Genomic DNA, 19,091 nt, shown 5'->3' on the forward strand with positions numbered 1-19,091 from the left:
CCGTCTCTGTCGACACCTCCAAGTATTGGTGTCTACCTCAAACAGACAGTTCCAAGATCATCAGTCCCCAAAGAGCGTTCATTTCCAGAGCATCGGCCCTGTCCACTGCAACCGGATACTGGCAATGAGAGTCCCTCCAGCGAGGGTCAGGCGGTGTGGTTGCAACTGTCCCGTCAGCTGGTGGTCTCCGCTGCCTTGCATTGCACTGCATGTCTGGGGTGAGACGGTCCTTCACTGCATCCCACGCGGGCAAAGCTCAGGAAGGTCCAGGAGATTCACCCTTCCTCTCCCAGCCTGTGCGACACGTTTCTCTTGCCCGCTCTCATCCCAAGCGAGATGTGGAATCCCTGAGCAACTGGGAATGCTCACCGCTCACGGCTGCTTGCTCCTCCGTCTCAGGGCCAAGCCCGGGAGCTCGGCTGCTTGCTCCTCCGTCTCAGGGCCAAGACCGGGAGCTCGGCTGCTTGCTCCTCCGTCTCAGGGCCAAGACCGGGAGCTCGGCTGCTTGCTCCTCCGTCTCAGGGCCAAGCCCCGAGCTGTTGGCAGCAGCGTGGAGCTCCACCCTGTGCTCCTCCACCATGTCACCGCTCATTGCACTGCTGGATCAGAGGCACCATGCAGTCGGAAGCCCCAGCCTGCAGCAGGAAGAGGTGGGCCAGGAGCTCCACTGATGTGGCTCTTTGCGCCACTTCATGGATCAGTGTCCGGCCCAGGAAATCCCGAAGGATCGGCGATACCTGCAACAGGACAGCCTCCGATCAATTTTCCCATCAAGTAATTCCCGACTGCTTCGGCCAACTGTTTCGAACATCGATTACATTCACAGACCCGTGCACAAGCCTCTCCCTCTCTGCCACCCTTCAGGCCACCAGCTGGGACCTCTTCTGATCCACAGCCCCACTCTCCCACAGCACCGCCCAACACCTCTCCAACCGTGCTCTCCACCTGCTCCTTCCGTAGAGGTGGCCGAGGTATTGCTTCTCCCCTCTGTCTGATGATCCCACGACCTTCCTGAGCTTTGTCTAATCCTTCAAGCCGAGGGAACGGCTTGTGCATGAGTCTGGAAAAGGGGACGTACAACGAGATCTGGGTGTCCTAGTGCATCAGTCACTGAAAGGAAGCATGCAGGTACAGCAGGCAGTGAAGAAAGCCAATGGAATGTTGGCCTTCATAACAAGAGGAGTTGAGTATATGAGCAAAGAGGTCCTTCTGCAGTTGTACAGGGCCCTAGTGAGACCGCACCTGGAGTACTGTGTGCAGTTTTGGTCTCCAAATTTGAGGAAGGATATTCTTGCTATTGAGGGCGTGCAGCGTAGGTTCACTAGGTTAATTCCAGGAATGGCGGGACTGTCATATGTTGAAAGACTGGAGCGACTAGGCTTGTATACACTGGAATTTAGAAGGATGAGAGGGGATCTTATCGAAACGTATAAGATTATTAAGGGGTTGGACACGTTAGAGGCAGGAAACGTGTTCCCAATGTTGGGGGAGTCCAGAACAAGGGGTCACGGTTTAAGAATAAGGGGTAGGCCATTTAGAACGGAGATCAGGAAAGACTTTTTCAGTCAGAGAGTTGTGAATCTGTGGAATTCTCTGCCTCAGAAGGCAGTGGAGGCCAATTCTCTGAATGCATTCAAGAGAGAGCTAGATAGAGCTCTTAAGGTTAGCGGAGTCAGGGGGTATGGGGAGAAGGCAGGAACGGGGTACTGACTGAGAATGATCAGCCATGATCACATTGAATGGCGGTGCTGGCTCGAAGGGCCGAATGGCCTCCTCCTGCACCTATTGTCTATTGTATATTGGAACGGCGTAAGTTCATAAATTCATTAGTGATAGGAGCAGAATTAGGCCATTCGCCCATCGTCTACTCTGCCATTCAATCATGGCTGATCTATCTCTCCCTCCTAACCCCATTCTCCTGCCTTCGCCCCATAACCCCTGACACACGCACTAATCAAGATCCCATTTATTTCCATCTTAAAAAATATCCATTGACTTGGCCTCCACAGCCTTCTGTGGCAAAAAAAATCCACGGATTCACCACCCTCTGACTAAAGATATTCCTCCTCATCTCCTTCCTAAAGGAACGTGCATTAATTCTGAGACTGGGACCTCTAGTCCTAGACTCTCCCACTAGTGGAAACATCCTCTCCACATCCACTCCATCCAAGCCTTACACTACTTAGTCAGTTTCAATGTCCCCCCCCCCCCCCCCCCCCCCCTCATCCTTCTAAACTCCTTTAATCCTGAGGATAGCAGTTGTCCTCTTGCTAACGTTTCGGAGAACATCCAGCCTGCCCTGACGATTGTCCATCTCAGGCCAGAGATCGAGCCCTCGAGCAGACCCGGGCCTGGTCTTTAGGCTTTGGAGTCTCGGAAACCGCTCCATCCGCTGTGACAAAGCTCCAACCCCAGACAGAGAGAGCACTGACCTGGTGATCCAGCTTCAGCCTGGGAGGCGGGTAGTCTCGGAGCATTTTCATGGCTTCCACAGGATGGTCGCTGAAGTAGGGCGGTTCCCCGTCAACCATCTCCATCACCACAATCCCCAGAGACCAGATATCCACCTGAAACGTGAAGGGACAATCTCAGGCCCCACTCCCAGTCTGAGCGCTCGGTGGACTGGCGCTGGACAGGGCCGTGCTTTCTTCAAACGTTCTCCCTCCACGAGTCTCCCTGCTGCAAGGGGCTCTCAGACTGACTCCACACTGGTCAATAGACAATAGACAATAGGTGCAGGAGTAGGCCATTCGGCCCTTCGAGCCAGCACCGCCATTCAATGTGATCATGGCTGATCATTCTCAATCAGTACCCCGTTCCTGCCCTCTCCCCATACCCCCTGACTCCGCTATCCTTAAGAGCTCTATCTAGCTCTCTCTTGAATGCATTCAGAGAATTGGCCTCCACTGCCTTCTGGGGCAGAGAATTCCACAGATTCACAACTCTGACTGAAAAGGTTTCTCCTCATCTCAGTTCTAAATGGCCTACCCCTTATTCTTAAACTGTGGCCCCTGGTTCTGGACTCCCCCAACATTGGGAACATGTTTCCTGCCTCTAACGTGTCCAACCCCTTAATAATCTTATTCGTTTCGATAAGATCCCCTCTCATCCTTCTAAATTCCAGTGTATACAAGCTTAGTCGCTCCAGTCTTTCAACATATGACAGTCCCGCCATTCCTGGAATTAACCTTGTAAACCTACGCTGCATGCCCTCAACAGCCCCCTCGGCCCATCGAGTCCGCACCGACCAGCGATCCCCTCGCATTAACACTACCCTACACACACTGGGGACATTTTACACTTACACCAAGCCAATTTACCTACATACCTGTACGTCTTTGGAGTGTGGGATCGCAGAGAAAACCTACGCAGGTCACGGGGAGAACGTACAAACTTCGTACAGACGGGGCCCGTAGTCGGGATCGAACCTGAGTCTCCGGCGCTGCATTCGCTGTGAGGCAGCAATTCTACCGCTGCGCCACCGTGCCGCAAAAGTCACCTTTCCGCTGACTGGATAGCACGGTGGCGCAGCGGTAGAGTTGCTGCCTTACAGCGAATGCAGCGCCGGAGACTTAGGTTCGATCCTGACTACGGGCGCTGTCTGTACGGAGTTGGTACGTTCTCCCCGTGACCTGCGTGGGTTTTCTCCGAGATCTTCGGTTTCCTCCCACACTCCAAAGACGTGCAGGTTTGTAGGTTAATTGGCTGGGCAAATGTAAAAATTGTCCCTAGTGGGTGTAGGATAGTGTTAGTGTGCGGGGATCGCTGGGCGGCGCGGACCCGGTGGGCTGAAGGGCCTGTTTCTGCGCTGTATCTAAACAAAATCTAAACAAAAGCTTTTCGCTGTACCTCGGTACACGTGACAATAAACTAAACTATGGAACCAATAATGGCTCCTCTCTGCATTTACATGTGGAGCACACCATCCCGTCAGAGCTGGTGGTCTGATGTCCGTGAAGTGATGAAGGACCATCCTGAAACCCATCCTTGTGGGCGGAGAAACCCGCTCCCTCACTAGTTACGCTGCCCACGAAGGATCGCCAGCCCCTGGAGCACATCACCAGCCACCTGATCGCCATCTGCACACAGCGAGGGGTACCTCTGGCCCATAGGGCAATCGGGCGATCACCTCCGGAGCCATCCAGTAGGGTGTTCCAACCAAGGATCTCCGCCTCGGGATCTCCTCGCTCACTTGCGCACAGAATCCAAAATCTGAAAGCTTCACCTGAGGGAGAAAAGGTGGAATGAGAACCAGCCCAAGGAAATGTGAGAGCAGATGTAGATGACAGGGGAATGGTACAGGGATAGGACAGGGGGCCATATGCAGGCAGGTGGGACTAGGGTAGATGGGACGTTGGCCAGTATGGGCAAGCTGGGCCGAAGGGCCTGTTTCCACACTGTATCACTGTGACTCCATGACTCTATAAAAGAGTTAGGAGAGCACATGCAAGGGAGGGCAAGAGAGTGCGGACATGAGAGTGAGGAGATGGGAGTGAGGGTGAGGGGATGGGAGTGAGGGGATGGGAGTGAGGGTGAGGGGATGGGAGTGAGGGGATGGGAGTGAGGGGATGGGAGTGAGGAGATGGGAGTGAGGGGATGGGAGTGAGGGGATGGGAGTGAGGGGATGGGAGTGAGGGGATGGGAGTGAGGAGATGGGAGTGAGGGTGAGGGGATGGGAGTGAGGGGATGGGAGTGAGGAGATGGGAGTGAGGGGATGGGAGTGAGGAGATGGGAGTGAGGGGATGGGAGTGAGGGGATGGGAGTGAGGAGATGGGAGTGAGGGGATGGGAGTGAGGAGATGGGAGTGAGGAGATGGGAGTGAGGGGATGGGAGTGAGAGAGTGAGAGAGTGAGGGGATGGGAGTGAGGGGATGGGAGTGAGGGGATGGGAGTGAGGGGATGGGAGTGAGAGAGTGAGGGGATGGGAGTGAGGGGATGGGAGTGAGGGGATGGGAGTGAGGGGATGGGAGTGAGGGGATGAGAGTGAAGGTATGGGAGTGAGGGGATGGGAGTGAGGGGATGGAAGTGAGGGGATGGGAGTGAGGGGATGGGAGTGAGAGAGTGAGGGGATGGGAGTGAGGGGATGGGAGTGAGGGGATGGGAGTGAGGGGCTGGGAGTGAGGGGATGGGAGTGAGAGAGTGAGGGGATGGGAGTGAGGGGATGGGAGTGAGAGAGTGAGGGGATGGGAGTGAGGGGATGGGAGTGAGAGAGTGAGGGGATGGGAGTGAGGGGATGGGAGTGAGGGGATGGGAGTGAGGGGATGGGAGTGAGGAGATGGGAGTGAGGAGATGGGAGTGAGGGGATGGGAGTGAGGGGATGGGAGTGAGGAGATGGGAGTGAGGGGATGGGAGTGAGGGGATGGGAGTGAGGGGATGGGAGTGAGGGGATGGGAGTGAGGAGATGGGAGTGAGGGGATGGGAGTGAGGGGATGGGAGTGAGGGGATGGGAGTGAGGGGATGAGGGTGAGGGGATGGGAGTGAGGGGATGGGAGTGAGAGAGTGAGAGAGTGAGGGGATGGGAGTGAGGGGATGGGAGTGAGGAGATGGGAGTGAGGAGATGGGAGTGAGGAGATGGGAGTGAGGAGATGGGAGTGAGAGAGTGAGGGGATGGGAGTGAGGGGATGGGAGTGAGGGGATGGGAGTGAGGGGATGAGAGTGAGGGGATGGGAGTGAGGGGATGGGAGTGAGGGGATGGGAGTGAGGGGATGAGAGTGAAGGTATGGGAGTGAGGGGATGGGAGTGAGGGGATGGAAGTGAGGGGATGGGAGTGAGGGGATGGGAGTGAGAGAGTGAGGGGATGGGAGTGAGGGGATGGGAGTGAGGGGCTGGGAGTGAGGGGATGGGAGTGAGAGAGTGAGGGGATGGGAGTGAGGGGATGGGAGTGAGAGAGTGAGGGGATGGGAGTGAGGGGATGGAAGTGAGGGGATGAGAGTGAGAGAGTGAGGGGATGGGAGTGAGGGGATGAGAGTGAGGGGATGGGAGTGAGGGGATGGGAGTGAGGGGATGAGAGTGAGGGGATGGGAGTGAGGGGATGGGAGTGAGGGGATGAGAGTGAGGGGATGGGAGTGAGGGGATGGGAGTGAGGGGATGGGAGTGAGGGGATGAGAGTGAGGGGATGGGAGTGAGGGGATGGGAGTGAGGGGATGGGAGTGAGGGGATGGGAGTGAGAGAGTGAGGGGATGGGAGTGAGGGGATGGGAGTGAGGGGATGGGAGTGAGAGATTGAGGAGTTGAGAGTGAGGGTTTATACAAGGATAGACACAAAGTGCTGGAGTAACTCCGCCCTCTGTACGGAGTTTGTACGTTCTCCCCGTGACCTCCGAGATCTTCAGTTTCTTCCCACACTCCAAAGACGCGCAGGTATGTAGGTAAATTGACTTGGTAAATGTAAAAATTGTCCCTAGTGTGTGTAGGATAGTGTTAATGTGCGGGGATCGCTGGTCGGCGCGGACCCGGTGGGCCGAAGGGGCCTGTTTCCGCGCTGTATCTCTAAACCTTCTTTACCACCCTATCTACTTGTGCTGCCACCTTCAACGAGCTATGAACCTGAACGCCAAGATCCCTCTGCACATCAATGCTGTTAAGGGTCTTGTTAAGGGTGGGCAGAAGGATCTGTTCCTATGCTGGTCCATGTTCTATGGAGACTGGAGGGTGGGCTCTTGCTGATCTGTGCCTCACCTTGCCACTAACACAGTGACCATTGCGTTCTGTGCGGGAAGAAACTGCAGGTGCTGGTTTACACCGAAGATAGACACAAAATGCTGGAGTAACTCAGCGGGACAGGCAGCGTCTCTGGAGAGAAGGAATGGGCGACGTTTCGGGTCGAGACCCGGGGTCAGGGTCTGAAGAAGGGTCGAGACCCGAAACGTCCCCCATTCAATAGACAATAGACAATAGGTGCAGGATTAGGCCATTCGGCCCTTCGAGCCAGCATCGCCATTCAATGTGATCATGGCTGATCATTCTCAATCAGTACCCCGTTCCTGCCTTCTCCCCATACCCTCTGACTCCGCTATCCTTAAGAGCTCTATCTAGCTCTCTCTTGAATGCATTCAGAAGGATGAGAGGAGATCTTATCGAAACGTATAAGATTATTAGGGGGTTGGACACGTTAGAGGCAGGAAACATGTTCCCAATGTTGGGGGAGACCAGAACCAGGGGCCACAGTTTAAGAATAAGGGGTAGGCCATTTAGAACTGAGATGAGGAAAAACCTTTTCAGTCAGAGAGTTGTGAATCTGTGGAATTCTCTGCCTCAGAAGGCAGTGGAGGCCAATTCTCTGAATGCATTCGAGAGAGCTGGATAGAGCTCTTAAGGATAGCGGAGTCGGGGTATGGGGAGAAGGCAGGAACGGGGTACTGATTGAGAATGATCAGCCACGATCACATTGAATGGCGGTGCTGGCTCGAAGGGCCGAATGGCCTCCTCCTGCACCTATTGTCTATTGTCTATTGTCTATTCAGAGAATTGGCCTCCACTGCCTTCTGAGGCAGAGAATTCCACAGATTCCTTCTCTCCAGAGATGCTGCCTGTCCCGCTGAGTTACTCCAGCGTTTTGTGTCTGGCCACTGCAGCAGCCCAGAGTGCTGGTCCTTACCGTTCCATCAAGTGCCAGCAGAATGGAGTTGCTCTTGATGTCCCTGTGGATCACACCCTGGGAATGCAGGTAGGCCAACGCCTTCAATATGGACAGGCAAACGGTGGCGATCTGCTGCTCATCCAACCTGTACCAGTGATTTAATGCAGAGAAATGAGAGGGCAGTGAGGGTCTGTGGCATTATCAGCCGTAGACAGAAGGCCGCAGGATGTGCTGTGTTGCCTGGAATAAGAACAGAAAACGCTGCCAACAATCAGCAGGCTGGGCGGTATCTGTGGAGAGAGATGGAGTTATTATTTCAGGTTGCTGACCTTTGGTCAGAACCAGGTTGACTGAATTGCGAGATCCCTTATGGATGAATGATCATAAGTGATAGGAGTAGAATTAGGCCATTCAGCCCATCAAGTCTACTCCGCCATTCAATCATGGCTGATCTATCTCTCCCTCCTAATCTGAATGGGGTAATTAGGTTAAAGTGACGCCTGTACGTGGATGCAGGGAGACAGGGGCGTGTCGGTGTTGAGGGGAGATTACGACAGGGTCAGTCATACACTTACATTGCCCATTACATAGAAACATAGACAATAGGTGCAGGAGGAGGTCATTCGGCCCTTTGAGCCAGCACCGCCATTCATTGTGATCATGGCTGATCATCCACAATCAATAACCCGTGCCTGCCTTCTCCCCATATCCCTTGACTCCACTAGCTCCTAGAGCTCTATCTAACTCTCTCTTAAATCCATCCAGTGAATTGGCCTCCACTGCCCTCTGTGGCAGAGAATTCCACAGATTCACAACTCTCTGGGTGAAAAAGTTTTTTCTCACCTCAGTTTTAAATGGCCTCCCCTTTATACTTAGACTGTGGCCCCTGGTTCTGGACTCCCCCAACATTGGGAACATTCTTCTGGCATCTAGCTTGTCTAGTCCTTTTATAATTTTATACGTCCCTGTAAGATCCCCTCTCATCCATCTAAACTCCAGTGAATACAAGCCCAGTCTTTGCAATCTTTCCTCATATGACAGTCCCGCCATCCCGGGGATTAACCTGGTGAACCTACGCTGCACTGCCTCAATAGCAAGGACGTCCTTCCTCAAATTAAGATGACCAAAACTGCACACAATCCTCCAGATGTGGTCTCACCAGGGCCCTATACAATACTTATGTAGATGTTCAACATATTTATGCTAACGTTAGCAAACATACGATACGATACGATGGAACTTTATTTATCCCAGGAGGGAAATTGATCTGCCGACAGTCATAAAGCACAAGATAAGTGACATTAAAGTGATGAGTGGAAAGGATTGGGGATGTGCCAAGATTGGGGAGGGGGAGGGGGGGGGGTCAGGAGTCAGTCTACCCCACGACAGAAGGGGGAGGAGCACTTACAAAATCCTTAAGGGGTTGGACAGGCTAGATGCAGGAAGATTGTTCCCGATGTTGGGGAAGTCCAGAACAAGGGGTCACAATTTAAGGATAAGGGGGAAGTCTTTTAGGACCGAGATGAGAACGTTTTTTTTCACACAGAGAGTGGTGAATCTGTGGAATTCTCTGCCACAGAAGGTAGTTGAGGCCAGTTCATTGGCTATATTTAAGAGGGAGTTAGATGTGGCCCTTGTGGCTAAAGGGATCAGGGGGTATGGAGAGAAGGCAGGTACGGGATACTGAGCTGGATGTTCAGCCATGATCCTATTGAATGGCGGTGCGTACAGGCTCGAAGGGCCGAATGGCCTACTCCTGCACCTATTTTCTATGTTTCTATGTTTGTACAGTTTGATAGCCACAGGGTAGAAGGATCTCCTGTGGCGTTCTGTGCTGCATCTTGGTGGGACCAGTCTGTTGCTGAAGGGCTCCTCAGGTTGACCAGTGTGTCATGGAGGGGGTGAGCTGTGTTGTCCAGGATGCTCCGCAGTTTGAGGAGCATCCTCCCCTCCAAGACCACCCCCCATGAATCCAACTCCCCCCCCCCCAGGACGGAGACAGCCCTCCAGATGAGCTTGTTGATCCTATCGCTGAGCGTGGCCTTCGCCCTTAATTTGGTCCTTAATTGCTGGAAAGCATGTTGAGGGGTAGCACAGTGGTGCAGCTGGTAGAGCTGCTGCCTCACAGTTGCCCAAGAGGCAGGTTCGATCCTCAACCCTGAGCTTGGAGTTTGCACATTCTCCCTGTGACCGCGTGGTTTTCCTCCGGGTTTTCCAGTGTCCTCCCACATCCCAAAGACGTGTGGATTTAATACAGGGAATGACGAGATGTGTATCACCTGCAGCAGTGGGTGTAAGTTAATTGTCTTGTGAAATTTGCCCCTGGTGCGTAGGCAGTGGATGTGAAAGTGGGCTAACATAGAACGAGTGTAAACAGATGATCATTGGTGGGCTTAGACTTGATCAGTCAATGGACCTATTTCCATGTTGTACCTTTCAAATAAGAAACCTTCACAATAACATTCCCTTGCAGAATATATTCACAATGCCCAGTAAAACAACAAAACCATCACAATTCTTTTCTGTGTAGCAGTGTCTTTACCACCTTAGACAGCTGAGGAAATTCAGAGTGTCTCTGAGGATCTTTCATTGCTTCTACTCTGGGGCTGTAGAGAGCATCCTGTCCGGCAACATCACAGTCTGGTTTGGGAACAGCACTGCCCAGGACAGGAAGGCCCTGCAGAGAGTAGTGCGTTCGGCTGAACGCACCATGGGAACTACACTCGTCCCCCTGCAGGACCTATACATCAGGAGGTGTAGATCGAGAGCAAGCAAGATCATGAGGGACCCCTGCCACCCCAGTAACGGACTGTTCCAGCTGCTACGGTCAGGCAAACGCCTCCGCTGTCACGCTGTGAAAACAGAGAGGATGAGACGGAGTTTCTTCCCACAGGCCATCAGGACTGTTAACTTTTATAACTCCAGGGACTACATTTTGTCTTCTCTGTATTAACTTTAATTTATATGCTGTAACTGTAATTCTTTTTTGTGCACAATCCGCAGGCATTGCCACTTTCATTTCACTGCACATCGGGTATGTTTATGTGTATGTGTATGTGACAAATAAACTTGACTTGACTTGAAGGAACTGCAGGTGCTGGTTTACACCGGAGATACACACAAAATGCTGGAGTAACTCAGCGGGACAGGCAGCATCCGTGGGGAGAAGGGATCAGGCTCGGCCCGAAGCGTCAGGCATTCCTTCTCTCCAGAGATGCCGCCTGTCCAACTCTTTTCTCGCCTTCATTTGCATGAACTTGTTGCAAACCGCCCTCTCTGGGATCGACAATGGCGTTCGTGGTAATGGTAGGGTCGGCTACCGGGCTGTTAGAGAGCTGGCGGGCGCCACTGGGTGACAGCCTGTCTGTCCGGGAGCTGATAGCCCAGGGACGAGGAGGTGATGTAAGAAACGTCTGTGACGTTGGTCAAACGCTGACTGAAGGTGCTGCCGGGCTGCTGAAGGGTGCACAATGTCTACACCACACAAACAGCCCAACCCACGGCAGGCAAATCTGCCTGTGAGATTCCTGGCAGTCATTCCACTCATTTTACATACTCAACGGAAATAAACCAGAAGGCAGATTATTATCCATTATTAATCTTATCGAAACGTATAAGATTATTAAGGGGGTTTGGACACGTTAGAGGCAGGAAACATGTTCCCAATGTCGGGGGAGTCCAGAACAAGGGGCCACAGTTTAAGAATAAGGGGTAGGCCATTTAGAACGGAGATGAGGAAAAACCTTTTCAGTCAGAGAGTTGTGAATCTGTGGAATTCTCTGCCTCAGAAGGCAGTGGAGGCCAATTCTCTGAATGCATTCAAGAGAGAGCTAGATAGAGCTCTTAAGGATAGCGGAGTTAGGGGGTATGGGGAGAAGGCAGGAACGGGTTACTGATTGAGAATGATCAGCCATGATCACATTGAATGGCGGTGCTGGCTCGAAGGGCCGAATGGCCTCCTCCTGCACCTATTGTCTATTGTCTATTGGCATATAACCATATAACCATATAACAACTACAGCACGGAAACAGGCCCGTTCGGCCCTTCCAGTCCACGCCGACCATTCGCCCTGACCTAGTCTCATCTACCTGCACTCAGACCATAACCCTCTAATCCCCTCTTATCCATATACCTATCCAATTTACTCTTAAATAATAAAATCGAGCCTGCCTCCACCACTTCCACCGGAAGCCCATTCCATACAGCCACCACCCTCTGAGTAAAGAAGTTACCCCTCATGTTACCCCTAAACTTTTGTCCCTCAATTCTGAAGCTATGTCCCCTTGTTGGAATCTTCCCCACTCTCAAAGGGAAAAGCCTACCCACGTCAACTCTGTCCGTCCCTCTCAAAATTTTAAAAACCTCTATCAAGTCCCCCCTCAACCTTCTACGCTCCAAAGAATAAAGACCCAACCTGTCAGAAGCTTCAGTTCCCCAGCACCAAGCAATGTGCCCTGCTATTTTTCCAATTAATTTTCAGTTGAAAATAAGTTATTCATCAGATAACTCACTCACTCTCAATTCAACAGCTAGAATTTGCTACGTCTCCAAAGACTGTGAATCTATCAGCTGTGCTGTATCAACATTTAGCTTAGTTTAGAGATACAGCGCGGAAACAGGCCCTTCGGCCCACCGGGTCGGTGCCGACCAGCCATACCCACACACTAACACTACCCTACACACACTAGGGACAATTTTACTTTTACACCAAGCCAATTAACCTACAAACCTCTACGTCTTTGGAGTGCGGGAGGAAACCGAAGATCTCGGAGAAAGATTCACGCAGGTCACGGGGAGAACGTACAAACTCCGTGCAGACAGCGCCCGTAGTCGGGATCGAACCGGGGTCTCTGGCGCTGCAAGGCTGTAGCTCTACCGCTGCGCCAACATCTTTTCTATATTGAAATGATCAAAACCACACAGTGCTCCCACGATGGTCATTTTCATGTTCATGTTCAACATTACAAAGTTACATATTAAATTACGTTTGCTGCAAGGCAGCAAGTAGTGGAGCTCAATTATTTTGGGCCCATTGAGGTCACAATATCTAAGACCCTGAAGCTTTGAAAACTCAGTTCAGTTCAGTTCCAGTTTAGTTTCACAAGTACACAAGTTATAGGAGTAGAATTAGGCCATTCAGCCCATCGAGTCCACTCCGCCATTCAATCATGGCTGATCTCTGCCACCTAATCCCATTCTCCTGCCTTCTCCCCATAACCCTTGACACTTTGACACTGTTCTAATCAAGAGTTTGTCTATCTCTGCCTTAAAAACATCCCCTGACTTGGCCTCCACAGCCCTCTGTGGCAATGAGTTCCACAGATTAACTACCCTCTGACTAAAGAAGTTCCTCCTCACCTCCTTTCTAAAAGAGCGCCCTTTAATTCTGAGGCTGTGACCTCTGGTCCTAGACTCTCCCACCAGTGGAAACATCCTTTCCACATCCACTCTATCTACTCCTTTCATTATTCTGTAAGTTTCAATGAGGTCCCCCCTCAACCTTCTAAACTCCAGCGAGTCGAGGCCCAGTGCTGTCAAACGCTCATCGTATGTTAACCCACTCATTCCTGGGATCATTCTTGTAAACCTCCTCTGGACCCTCTCTAGAGCCAGCACATCCTTCCTCATTAATGGGGCCCAAATTTGCTCACAATACTCCAAATGCGGCCTGACCAACGCCTTACAGAGCCTCAACATTACATCTCTGTTTTTGTATTCCAGACCTCGATATAAATGCTGGCATTGAATTTGACTTCCTTCCTACCTATTCAACTTAAAAATGAACTTTTTGGGAATCTTGTACCAGCACTCACAAGCCCCTTTGTTGTCACGTGTGGTACAGTGAGGTACAGTGGAAAGCTTTTGGTGCATGCCAGCCAGCCAGCGGAAAGACGGCTAGGCTTGTATACACTGGAATTTAGAAGGATGAGAGGGGATCTTATCGAAACGTATAAGATTATTAAGGGGTTGGACACGTTAGAGGCAGGAAACATGTTCCCAATGTTGGGGGAGTCCAGAACCAGGGGCCACAGTTTAAGAATAAGGGGTAGGCCATTTAGAACGGAGATGAGGAAAAACTTTTTCAGTCAGAGAGTTGTGAATCTGTGGAATTCTCTGCCTCAGAAGGCAGTGGAGGCCAATTCTCTGAATGCATTCAAGAGAGAGCTAGATAGAGCTCTTAAGGATAGCGGAGTCAGGGGGTATGGGGAGAAGGCAGGAACGGGGTACTGATTGAGAATGATCAGCCATGATCACATTGAATGGTGGTGCTGGCTCAAAGGGCCGAATGACAATAGACAATAGACAATAGACAATAGGTGCAGGAGTAGGCCATTCAGCCCTTCGAGCCAGCACCGCCATTCAATGCGATCATGGCTGATCACTCTCCATCAGTACCCCGTTCCTGCCTTCTCCCCATACCCCCTCACTCCGCTATCCTTAAGAGCTCTATCCAGCTCTCTCTTGAAAGCATCCAACGAACTGGCCTCCACTGCCTTCTGAGGCAGAGAATTCCACACCTTCACCACCCTCTGACTGAAAAAGTTCTTCCTCATCTCCGTTCTAAATGGCCTACCCCTTATTCTTAAACTGTGGCCCCTTGTTCTGGACTCCCCCAACATTGGGAACATGTTATCTGCCTCTAATGTGTCCAATCCCCTAATTATCTTATATGTTTCAATAAGATCCCCCCTCATCCTTCTAAATTCCAGTGTATGCAAGCCCAATCGCTCCAGCCTTTCAACATACGACAGCCCCGCCATTCCGGGAATTAACCTAGTGAACCTACGCTGCACGCCCTCCATAGCAAGAATATCCTTCCTCAAATTTGGAGACCAAAACTGCACACAGTACTCCAGGTGCGGTCTCATCAGGGCCCGGTACAACTGTAGAAGGACCTCTTTGCTCCTATACTCAACTCCTCTTGTTACGAAGGCCAACATTCCATTGGCTTTCTTCACTGCCTGCTGTACCTGCATGCTTCCTTTCATTGACTGATGCACTAGGACACCCAGATCTCGTTGAACTCCCCCTCCTCCTAACTTGACACCATTCAGATAATAATCTGCCTTTCTATTCTTACTTCCAAAGTGAATAACCTCACACTTATCTACATTAAACTGCATCTGCCATGTATCCGCCCACTCACACAACCTGTCCAAGTCACCCTGCAGCCTTATTGCATCTTCCTCACAATTCACACTACCCCCCAACTTAGTATCATCTGCAAATTTGCTAATGGTACTTTTAATCCCTTCGTCTAAGTCATTAATGTATATCGTAAATAGCTGGGGTCCCAGCACCGAACCTTGCGGTACCCCACTGGTCACTGCCTGCCATTCCGAAAGGGACCCATTTATCCCCACTCTTTGCTTTTCCCCTACTCCTTCACCTATTGTCTATTGTCTATTGATGCATGATTACAATCGAGCCAGTGTTTCAGATGCATGATAAGGGAATAACGTTTAGAGCAAGGTAAAGCCAGTAAAATTCGATCAATGATAGTCCGAGGGTCACCAATGAGGTAGATAGTAGTTCAGCACTGCTCTCTGTTTGTGGTAGGATGATTCCGTTTCCTGATAACAGCTGGGAAGAAACTGTCCCTGAATCTGGAGGTGTGTGTTTTCACACTTCTATGCCTTTTGCCTGATGGGAGAGGGGAGAAGAGGGAGTGGCCAGGGTGCGACTCGTCCTTGATTGTGCTGCTGGGGCAGCGTGAGGTGTAAAGGGAGTCCAGGGAAGGGAGGAAATTTGTGTGATGGTCTGGGTTGCGTCCACAATTCACTGTGAGTTCTTGCGGTCTTGGATGGACCTGTTCTCAAAGCAATGCATCTGCTTTTCTGCAGAGTCAGCCCATTCCATTTGTACTTGTAAATGCCACAATGCTGATTATACAGGGAAACAGACTGTGACTGCTCAATCAACAATCTGGTACATCTATCAACAGAGACACAAGAGACTGCACTGCAGATGCTGCCTGACCCGAAACGTCGCCCATTCCTTCTCTCCAGAGATGCTGCCTGTCCCGCTGAGTTACTCCAGCATTTTGTGCCTACCTTCGATTTAAACCAGCATCTGCAGTTCTTATCCTACACAAGTTAGTCCAGTAGTTTGTTTTACACAGCTATCTATCCATCTGCAGTCAAGAACTGTGAATGTAAACAAACAGATTTGGCCATGGAGTCAAACGGGCGGCACGGTGGCACAGCGGTAGAGTTGCTGCCTTACAGCGCTGGCGTTCAATCCTGACTACGGGTGCTGTCTGTACGGAGTTTGTACGTTCTCCCCGTGACCTGCGTGGGTTTCCTCCAAGATCCAAGATCCACACTCCAAAGACGTGCAGGTTTGTAGGTTAATTGACTTGGTATAAATGTAACAATTGTCCCTGGTGTGTGTAGGATAGTGTTAACGTGCGGGGATCGCTGGGCGGCACAGACTCAGTGGGCCAAAGGGCCTGTTCCCGCGCAGTATCTCTAATCTAAACTAAACACGCTTGTAAATGGCAAACAGTAATGTCAAACCTACTGCGTGTGGGAAACCTGCTCTTGGAAGGAAGGCCACCTGACCACAAGCCCAGAGCAAGACCATCGGCCTTGGTACCTTCTGTACAAATGATAGTGTGAGGAAGAAGTGGGTGCCTGCCTTCACTAGCACAAAGCTGAGGGACGGGATGTTTACAGGTCATAAGTGATTGGACCAGAATTAGGCCATTCGGTCCATCAAGTCTACTCCGCCATTCAACCATGGCTGATCTATCTCTCCCCCTCAACCCCATTCTCCTGCCTCCTCCACAAAACCCCTGACACCCGTACTAGTCAAGAATCTAGAGAGGAGGGGGAAGGCATATATCTTTATGCTCCTCACAGCCCTGCTAGTTGTGGAGACTGAGAGGGTGGAAAGCAGCCTTGTTCTGTGCTCACACACACGCGCACACGCATACACACACGCGCACATGCACACACACGCACGCGCACACGCACACACACGCGTGCGCACACGCACACACAAACGTGAAATTTAAACCGTTTGACCTACAACACATTGCCAAAAATGTGGTGGATGCAAATGTGTTTGTGCTTTCAAAAGGGAACAGGGCGGGACACAAATTGCCACAGTAAATCAGCGGGCCAAGCAGCATCAAAGGGCCCATCCCTTCTCTCCAGAGATGCTGCCTGTCCCGCCCAGTTACTCCAGCATTTTGTGTCTATCTTCGGTTTAAACCAGCATCTGCAGTTCCAAGGTGAAAGGTCTGTTCATTGTCACGTGTACCAATTAAGGTACAATGAAACTCGATTACCATCCATCCTTCCTGCACCACAGGATGGGAACTGTGTCTACACGTAGAAGGGGAAGGGGAATAGGCTGCTTGGATTCAATGTGATTTGCAAAACGCAACACGATACATGCCAGTTTTATACAGTGAATGGACTGTGCATGGCCTTGCCTGGTGCAGATGGCAGATTCAATCACAGTTTACAGATGAATGGGACAAGTGCCAATGGAAATAATACATTCCCCTTTCAGAGACCCAGCAAGAACTGGAAGGGCTGAATAGCCTCCACAGTCCTGTCACCATTCTAGGAGTCAGTGTGCTCTGCATCAGGATTTAACAGGAACCTGAGTGGCAATTTTATCACGCACAGGGCGTATGGAAGCAGTTGCCAGAGACGGCTGTTGAGGCAGGTGCGATAATTGCATTGAAAAGACACTTGAACAGGAACATTGATAAGAAAGGTTTAAAGGGATATGGGCCAAACGCGGGCACATGCGACTAACTTAGATGGGGCACATTGGTTGGCATGCAGGTCGGGTCGAAGGGCCTCTTTCGTTGCTGTATGTCTCTATGACTATTTGACTCAGTGACATCGGCATGCTTTCATCATGAACACCTCCCAATCTGATGTTTAAAAATATTCTGCCTCGGTTTTGTGTCTACAACCTTCCTGTGGTAGATTCCCCAAGATAGAGCAAGGCTTCTTCTTCATGGGAATTGAAGCTGTCCAGTCTCACAGTCCACAATACAGACATGCAGACATACAGACATACAGCCACACACAGACACACACAGACACACACACACACACACACACACGCACACACACATACACACACACACACACACACACCTGGCAATTCACCACGTACTCACACAATTCCAGCAAACCTTTTGCATAAGACCCGCAGGCCACTGTTATACGCACCATCTGAGTTATGGCAATTAGGAATCAATAACTCACTGAAATCAATTAGCTCCATCTTATTCACTTGCACCATTCTCCAACGGTCACGGTGGCACAGCGGTAGAGTTGCTGCCTCACAGCGCTTGCAGCGCCGGAGACCCGGGTTCGATCCCGACTACGGGTGCTGTCTGTACAGAGTTTGTACGTTCTCCCCGTGACCTGCGTGGGTTTCCTCCGAGATCTTCAGTTTCCTCCCACACTCCAAAGACGTACAGGTTTGTAGTTTAATTGGCTTGGTATAAATGTAAAGATTGTCCCTCGTGTGTGTAGGGTAGTGTTAATGTGCAGGGATCGCTGGTCGGCGCGGACTCGGTGGGCCGAAGGGCCTGTTTCCGTGCTGTCTCCCTAAACTAAACTACTGTCTCTGTTGTTCCAGGTGTGGACTCTTATACTGTACATCGGCGAGACCAATTGTAGCCTGGGCGATCGTTCCACTGAACACCTTTGCTCAGTTCACCTGGACCTACCTTATCTCCCGGTTGTCAAACACTTTAACCGCCTCCCATTCCCACCCTAACCTTTCTGTCCTGGGCTTCCTCCACTGTCAGAGTGAGGCTAAAAAAATTGTGGGAACAGCACCTCATATTTCTCTCGGGCAACTTACAACCCAACAGTATTAATATTGATTTCTCTAACTTCAAGTAACCCTTCCATCCCCTCTCTGTCCATCTCACCCCCACCTAAGTCATTCTACCAGGTTGAAAGTCGTCTTGTTGAGCCTCATTGTCTGTAACTCAATTTCACCTAGGCCACAATGAACAATGGCCTGTTTCCTTTATCATCGTTACTTTTTTTGCATTTCATTCATCTGTATACTAAAACTCTCGTTTGTTATCTTGTTTGTGACTGAACATCAGCCAAAGCGGTACACGATAGCGCGACAATTTTAGGCCCATCTTACTCACCATTGTCACTTTAGTGATAATGCAAGTAATGAAATTGGTGTTATATTTTTTAAGTTATTTACATTTTAAAGTTTAAAAGGAGGGGAGGGAGAGAAGAGGAGGGAGGGGGGGAGTGGGAGAGAAGGGAGAGGGGACGGGGGGTTGAGGAGAGAGGGGGGGGGGGGTGCTGCACCAATGCAGGAGAGGTTTGGGCCCAACGGGTCCACTTTGTCTAGTTTGTTCTGAACCTCTCTATATCACCGTCTATATCTCTCAATTCCCTTTCCCCTGACTCTCAGCCCAAAGAAGGGCCTCGACCCGAAACATCACCAATTCCTTCTCTCCAGGGATGCTGCCTGTCCCGCTGAGTTACTCCAGTTTTTTGTGTCTA

At 50.9% G+C, this 19,091-nt stretch overlaps 1 protein-coding gene across 1 annotated transcript in view; it reads right to left on the reverse strand.

Annotated features, from left to right (window-relative positions):
- Positions 1-581: 581 nt before the first annotated feature.
- The window catches only part of LOC144597719 (serine/threonine-protein kinase PAK 4-like), a 47,405-nt gene continuing 28,895 nt past the window's right edge, over positions 582-19,091 (reverse strand). Inside the window, exons 6-9 of the mRNA XM_078407250.1 lie at positions 7,596-7,722; positions 4,100-4,225; positions 2,433-2,567; positions 582-737 (exon numbers count right to left, since the gene is read on the reverse strand). Of these exons, the coding sequence (XP_078263376.1) occupies positions 582-737; positions 2,433-2,567; positions 4,100-4,225; positions 7,596-7,722 (544 nt within the window). The remainder of the gene's footprint in view (positions 738-2,432; positions 2,568-4,099; positions 4,226-7,595; positions 7,723-19,091) is intronic.

This window comes from Rhinoraja longicauda, chromosome 10 (genome assembly GCF_053455715.1).
Source record: "Rhinoraja longicauda isolate Sanriku21f chromosome 10, sRhiLon1.1, whole genome shotgun sequence".
NCBI classification, from domain to species: Eukaryota; Metazoa; Chordata; class Chondrichthyes; order Rajiformes; family Arhynchobatidae; genus Rhinoraja; species Rhinoraja longicauda.